We start from the raw sequence: 8066 nt of genomic DNA on the forward strand, positions 1-8066 counted from the left end.
TACAACTTTCTAAAAAAAAAAAAAAAAATCCTAATGTCAGGAGTTTCTGTTTGAGTACACACTAAGAAACACCCAAATTATAGTTTTCACCCTCATAGGAACATCCACCTGGGAGACTAAACGAAGCTCTACTCCACTGACCGCCAGTTATTTTTACACAGTTTGCATTAAAAAGTAATGAAATTCAGTATACATCTTATTACGTATATTTTGTACAGGCAACCATATGAACCCAGAATATAAACAAATGTGCAAAGTTTCACGTTAAATGTTATCCCATAGAAAACCATTATAAGGAAAACACTGAACCATTAAGCAGATTGCGTTTATATTCCGGCCTCATCTGCTTGCAAATGTAAACTATGCATCATTAATATAGTGATTACTGAATTTGATCTTTTATTTTGACTGTTTTAAATATATTAAGGCACTTTAAGTTTGTCGCACTGTTTATGATTGAAATATTGCTGCGGGTGCTTAATACGGACTGCAAATGGCCAAAACTTGTATTTTGTTCACATACCTTTGTTTCATTCTTTTGAGAGGTGATCTAAATATTTGCAGATGTGAAACAGATGGAAAATTGATAGTTTTGTGCTGATAGTTTTAGGAGTCTTTTGAGCCGGTCACGTGACTGAAAGCGATCAATTGTTGCTTGAGTTTTTCTTAAAATTCTGGAAATTCATTAATTCTTAGAGAAACCAAAAAGGAAAACTGGGACTTTAAATTAGCTACACTGAAACTTCAAGTTCTCCTGTTTATAATGGTACTATATGACACTTGATGCTGACTGCTAGAATAAGTCTTAAAAAACAAAGAAAAGTGCACGTGTGTCAGGTGCCCCAAAAAGTTCTTTAAGAGTTCAAATTGCTTTTGTAATAATTAAAGGCATCCTCCATATTGTTCCACACCGGTAAGAATGTCATCTGTGGAACAGGAAAGAAAATATTTTCCAAGAACGGTGGGAACAAAACAATGGGTCATATAATGCAATTTCAAGTTTTCCTTTCTCTTTGGAGTGTTAAAAGCTGTTCGTGCATAGATGAGATCCCTGGAGTTGCAAAGACTAAATTCCCAAACCCAAAGAAATATTCTTTATAGAAGTTCCACTCATCCACGCCTTCCTAAAAGCATCTTCAGTAGGAAGAAGACAAACAAAGAGTTCAGGTGTTCATCTTAAACACTGCAGTCTAAGCAGCTGACATCACCTTGATTACCACGACCCAGAGCCAATGAAACACTTCTGGGACCAAACATTAAGGTCATGTACTTGTCACGAGCATCCTTGACAGCTCAGCACTGTAATAAGACAACATCCCCAGCATACCATCTGCAGTAGTGTCCTAATGAAGGGGGTGGGCTGAATGCCAACCTCACGCTCCGGTTTCAGTACGCAGTCTGCGCATGTGTGCCAGAGAGCTGTGTGACAGCAGTTTCTGAGCTCTACTTCCTGTGAAACTCCCTGTGTGCTCTGGCTTTCTCTCAGATAACCTTGTATGCCCTACGTTCCCTTTGTTTATCACTGGTTTTAGGCCAGCTATTGATAAATAACGAGTATGTAAATGAAGATGTGTTTGGTATGACAAAAGCATCGCTCTCACAGACTAACCATTCAGGGGGAAATAACACCACTATTAAAAAAATGAATGTGTTAAGGCTCTGGAACTTAGCAGAGTTTTGGTTTCTGACTGCCCCAAAAACCAACTAACACACCACACTATTAAAACTTTCAGCTAAACACGATTTGAAAGGAATGTCCAATGCCTCATCTTTCATAAGATTTTCTAACTTCAGAATGTTGCAACTGGGTATTGATTTTCCAATAAATCAAAATCTTTGTTTGATCAGTATTTTAATTCATTCTTCAAAACCAAAATTGATCTTTTACTCTATGCCGGTGTTTACTGTACAGTAGCAACTAAGTGAATCATGAACTAGTTTATTTATATGAATAAAAACAAACATACCAGCCAAATAACGTAGTCTGATTAAAAAATGTAGTGAATAAAAAAAAAATGGAATCAGTAAGATTTATTAAAAGAAATTAATACTTTTATTCGGTAATGAAACGTCAAATTGATCAAATATACAAATGCTCTTCTTTAAAACTTTAGAAAAATATTAAGCAGCACAACTTTTGCAACCCTGATAATAATAATTGTTTCTTGAACACCAAATCAGCATATAGAATGATTTCTAAAGGATCATTTGACACTTTAAAGACTTTAGTAATGATACTGAATAAATAAACTAAATTTTCAAATATATTAAATTCAAATTGTAATGATATTTCACAGTATTACTGTTTTTACTAGGGATGCACGATATTATCTTACCGATATCGGAATCGGACGATAATGGCTTAAAATGCAAGTATCGGCATTGGCCCAATTTGAAAAATTATTCAGATATATTTTGCAAATAAGAGGTCATTCTTGAAACAACTTTCACTGTTTTGGATTGCTGCATTTAATTTGAGAATGCACGAGCAAGATGGTGCCTTCGGTGTGTGACTGTCAACAGTCACTACTTCCTGCAGTAGCAGTGGCCGGTCTCCCCTGGGTGCTAATGTTAGTCAAGTAAGGCATTATACTTACATGGGGGTGCTGTTGGCCTACTTTTAACAAAATGAAAGTAAGATACACATATCACTAAGAAACTTGTGTTTCTAAATAAAGCTGTATCAATGTCATAAAATCATGAGTGTGTTTTGATTTAAAGGTCAGAAACTATAGCTTACACATGAATCCAAAAACAAACAAAAATACATGACACTTGTAGATTAAATAATTTTATATATGCAGATTTATTTTAATTTTTTTAATGAACTATGAGCTCTAAAAGATTTTCATAATTTGTACAACTCTATAGACCATCTATAACTGTTAAATCTTAAAATAATATTTTAAAGTTACCACTGCATCTTTCTGCACTGCAAAAAATAAAAAATGTTTAATGCAGCGATTGATATAAAGTTGACAATTATTTTCAGAGCTTTCACTGTATGGTCATTATAAAATAACTTTATTATTGTTTATTTAATTCTAATCTTTTTTTTTTTTTTTTATTAACCTAAATATTTATATATTTATAATTTCTGCAAAAGTGAGACTTAAGCCCCTTTCACACTGAGATTCCAGATTATGTGTCCCAGCAATTGTTCCCGGATCATTAGATTTTGATTAATCCACACTGCCAGTGATTTCCCAGAATCTGTGTGTTCACACACATCCCGTAAAGATCCTGTAAACACATGTGACATTACAATGTGACGTATTCTGTTTCACTTAAGCTAACGAATGATCTCAGCTTCTGCGCGGATAATGAGGAGCTAACTGATCTCTGCTTCATTACAGTTTGCACATATTTTTTCGTTGCAAACGTCGATCTACCTAAAAGAGGTGCACGATAACATGCGTCATCACTATGACAAACCCTTTATGGCATTGGTTCTGGCTTCTGTTCACACAGAGCTTGTTCCGGGACTGAACCCGGCAATGTTACTAGGTCTCAAACCCAGAATCAATCTCGGGATGTGTTTGCTTTCACACAGAAGGCACTCCCCCAATTTTCCGGGACCAACTTGCAGTGTGAAAGGGGCTTTGGTGTTGTTTCCAAACAAAAGGAAATATATCGGTATTGACATCAGCTATCAGCCAAAATGAGTTGAAAAACATCGATATTATCAGATATCAGCAAAAATCGTGCATCCCTAATTTTTACAGCATTTTTGATCAAATGCAGCTTTGAGCAGCATAAAATACTCCTTACAACACATTTTAAACAATCTTTCCAAGTCCCAAACATTTGAACAGCAGAGTATGATAGAATTATCCAATCAAAATCAGAACAAAAATAAAAGCTTGTGAAATTAATCGAATCAGGAAATGTGCATTGATACCCAGCTCTAATTAAAACCAAAACACGTTTAAAGTTGAATTAAAATCCAAACATAATCTCCAACTCTTACATTTAATTGATATACATCTTTCCTAAGATATAAAACCCCTAGACATGAGGTTTATCACTAACAGGCTGTCATTCCAATTTAAAAGGAGACATAGGTCCAGATTCTTTCCCAATGCATCTCAAGAATTAGCACACCACCATTTTTGTGCTCAATCGGCTAATGTTACCTCGTTCAGGAAAGAGCGATGAATCACGATGACTCACTGCTTGCAAATGGACATTAACAACCCATATGCTGTCCAAAATACATCTGATACACTACGCAGAGTTAGGCCTACACTCAGGGAACCTTTATTTCCATCAAATGTGTCAAATGGTATCATCATAATGATATGTAGCCTAAACCTCTTAGGACAGAATTTCAACTATTTTATTCAAAGGTTTCATGATTTTTTGATGTGTGGTCACATGTTCTTTTTTATTAGGCTGCATAATGATAACACCTAAAATATGGGCGATAACATCAACACATTTCCTTTCACTGGCTCTTTCTTCCTCTACCACTAAACTAATGCTGAGCTGAAGAACTAGAGACCTGAGCTGAAGACACACAGTCTCTTCTTACTCAGCAACTCGTCACACTAAAGTCCCTCAGGTAGAAATTCTCTCATGTAAAAGAAGGGGATTTCACACAGAGAAGCTCTTCTTTCCTTTTAGTTTCAAACAGACTATCAATTCCACTTCTATTGTTCCTTTTGGTCACTCATGCTGCAGATATCCAATAAACTACAACACTATTCCTCTCTGAGCATTTCATTTCCTTGAGCCACCTTGGCTGGAGACAGGTGACCAAATATGAGAAGCTTGCAAATCAAACAAAGTATAAGAGTCACAGACACAAGTATATACTTACTAGTGGAGTTCCCTTGCATCTGTATTATGCATTTTGATTCTTTGCTGGTCTCTCTGGAGTTGAAGGGCCGCACTCTGACAGCCACTTTCACCGAGGCGCCAGACATGGTTGAAGCTGTTGTGATTCAAACCCACAGAATGTTCTCCTACAAAAAGAAACAGAATGTTTTTCAGTGCCACAGCTATTAGGCTAAAGGTACAAGAACACATTTGACTGAAGTTATCCAGAAATATCTCATCTGATTCCATTGAGTAAACAAGACCTCCAAAGAGATTCTAAATGCACCATAACATCATTTATGCAATGATGCTAGAGGTTACGTGGTATTTGAGAAAATTTTATTAAATTACAGCATGCCAAAAATAAATAAAAAAGAAAAGGATGATAGAGGGTTCCCACAGCTTTCAACCAATCATATTTCACGACTTTTCAATTTGGTTACAATTACTGGATATTACATTTTAATCATTATTTTCAATTGTTATAATTGATTAATCTTTCTTTCAATTAATTCATCTTATATTTAGGCCATATACCATCTGCAACAAACTGCGTATTTTACTAAGGTTTGGCTTTTTTTTGGATTTCCCTCCTTGAGTTTGAGCTCCATATATTCACTATATCATACTATATGGGCCATAAAAGCCTAATGGATCAAATATGTTACAAAACAGAAAACACATATGCTATTTTTTAAATGCAGGTAATATTTGGGCAGGTGACTTGGCATTTTAAGCGGTTTTTGCAAAATCATGTACAATATAGAATATTATACAATAAAAAAAATATTTATATCAAAGGGGCATTTAAAGTGTATAGTATAGCAGTCACAGAATGTTTAACAATTAAAAAAATTATATAGATAGAAAGATAGAGAGAGAGAGAGAGAGAAAGAAAGAAAGACGTTTTCACAGAACCAAGATATTCCTTGTATGCAAAATTTAAGAAAAAATTTAATATTTAATATAAAAATGTCCAGGAGCTCCTCTGTTATATGTCAACAACCCATTTACGATATCAATTGTCTGGTGGTTATAAGCAATTCCATAAGGTTAATAAATATCCAGCACACAGACACAGATTATCAGGAATATTATTAGATTCCTTAGGTTCCTTCACGGACTCATAAACATGGCTGCTGTTCGCCTGCAGCAGCAGAGCTGGGCCTATTCACACACTCACTATGTTACACTAGTAAACATACATCTGACTAAATAACACACAACCGTCAGGACATATCAAAGCCCATGCACTGACACATAACGCCTGTCTGTTTGCTTTTAAAATGCATATATCACTTATGGGCGTGACATATGTTATTAAGTATTGAATCAAAGCAGATTTTATTTTTGAAGTTCAACTCTCTTGATTGTGACAGAACAATGAACAGTCCGCTATTCAATCACATGACACCTTAAAAAGATGAGGTTTCAATCCTTGGCCTTCTAGTCATTCACTGAATTAAAGGCATACGCCCATGAAATTCAATCTGCCGGAGAAAACATAACCATGTCTACTTCAGGGAGGAGAAAGAACAAAATTATTCCTCCATCTATTTTCATAGAAGCTAATGATACGAAAACAATATACGTTAGCCAAATGTTTACGTTATCTGTTTGGGTGTATATTAACGGATACTAGATATTGACAACATATCCGGCGTTGCCATAGCTGCACTTATATCCGCTACAGAGATAGAAAACTAATCAAGACGTGTATTTAATCTAAAAATCACTGATTTAACGGTTTTATTGTAATCTTATGATGCCGCCTCCTTTATTGGTTTCGCGAAACGATGTCCGATTTGAGAACAAATCGTTCTTTTTAATCGGATCTCTGCAGGGAACCGGTTCTCCAAACGACTCGGTCACGAATACAATAGGTCCGAGCGGTTCTGGAATCAAGATTCACACTCTGACTGGATCAACCGAGAATCCTTTTCGTAATCAGTTATCAGCCGAAAACGATAAGTGAGATGACAGAACGAACATATGGAGTAAATGTCTGAGCCGCTGCTGTTCAAAAGAACCGATTCGTGGAATTGCACGAACTTCCCATCACTAACTCGGACGACTTTCTTTGCATAACCCTCCTATGGTTTTGTCATTTTAAACATTTTTTTCAATTATCAGTAAAAAGATAATAATATGAAGTGTATCACACCACAATTAAGTATCTATGAAGCGGTCAGCTGCAAAAACAAGCAAAACATTTCGGTAAACATCCATTCGCATTCCCAAACGCAAATGTACAATTATTACAATCATAGTTAAGAAAAGACGGCACTTACCGCTATATATTCACACGTAGACGGCTAAAACAGCATAGAAATCCTGCACGATGCCAATTCTCCAATCCAATGACGTCTACAACCAGCAGCAAAAATCAAAAAAGACTTACGGTTAAGTTTTTAATAGTTCCTTTTTTGTTATATACACCCATTATAGCTGCGTTTCATTCCTCAGCGCCGCGCAAGATGCTTGCGTTTCTGATGTTTTTAGTTTAGGCTGATGCTAGTGTCGTTGGACCGTTTCTCTCGCAGGCTTAGGTTATGGATGAATGCCTTGATTTACTGAAATGATTACGTCAACTGGCCTGTCAACAACGTGAATGACGGTCCGTCTGGCCAATACGAATGAAGTATTGTGTGAACGATGAGTCGTGTAACCAATAAGAATGGTCTAAAAACTAAGGTGGGCTAGGCAGCTGTGACGCAATACTGCAGGGTCGCTTACGATCCGCTGTGGCGTGGCATCGGACTACAAAAAAAGTGAAGGGCGCCGCCTAGCAGAAACATGGATAAAACAGGACTAGCCTAAAATTTAAGCCTGAAAAAACTACCGTAAAAAAAATAAAAAAATAAAACTTCTAAATTGCTGACATATAATTAAATGAGATTGGCACAGTGTTCATTCTAAATATGATTACACTATTAATGTTCTGAAATAGCCATGATCAGATCTCTCAAAACACACAAAACAATATAAAAAGGCAATTTATTGAGGGCAATTAAAATAGAAGCTGCTTCAAAATATACCACATTTAAAATGCCTTCTATGATACGCATTACAGGTGCAGCTCAGTAAATTAGAGTGTCGTGGAAAAGTTCATTTCAGTAATTCAACTCAAATTGTGAAACTCCTGTATTAAATAAGTTCAATGCACACAGATTGAAGTAGTTCAAGTCTTTGGTTCTTTTAATTGTGATGATTTTGGCTTACATTTAACAAACACCCACCGATTC

The 8066-nt window shown here is 35.8% G+C and overlaps 1 protein-coding gene across 15 annotated transcripts in view; it reads right to left on the minus strand.

The window, feature by feature from the left end:
• LOC128011268 (kinesin-like protein KIF1B) overlaps positions 1 to 7400 on the minus strand; it is a 66550-nt gene extending 59150 nt beyond the window's left edge. For 6 of the 15 annotated variants that reach the window (XM_052593470.1, XM_052593472.1, XM_052593473.1 and 3 more), the window contains exons 1-2: positions 7113 to 7396; positions 4823 to 4967 (exon numbers count right to left, since the gene is read on the minus strand). In XM_052593470.1, coding sequence (XP_052449430.1) covers positions 4823 to 4928 — 106 coding nt within the window. In that variant the 5' untranslated portion in view covers positions 4929 to 4967; positions 7113 to 7396. Of the gene's footprint in view, positions 1 to 4822; positions 4968 to 7112 lie in introns of all 15 variants that reach the window. The other 9 variants (XM_052593476.1, XM_052593475.1, XM_052593480.1 and 6 more) reach the window with 5 other exon arrangements.
• Positions 7401 to 8066: the final 666 nt, after the last annotated feature.

Source organism: Carassius gibelio, chromosome B23 (assembly GCF_023724105.1).
Source record: "Carassius gibelio isolate Cgi1373 ecotype wild population from Czech Republic chromosome B23, carGib1.2-hapl.c, whole genome shotgun sequence".
Lineage (NCBI taxonomy): Eukaryota > Metazoa > Chordata > Actinopteri > Cypriniformes > Cyprinidae > Carassius > Carassius gibelio.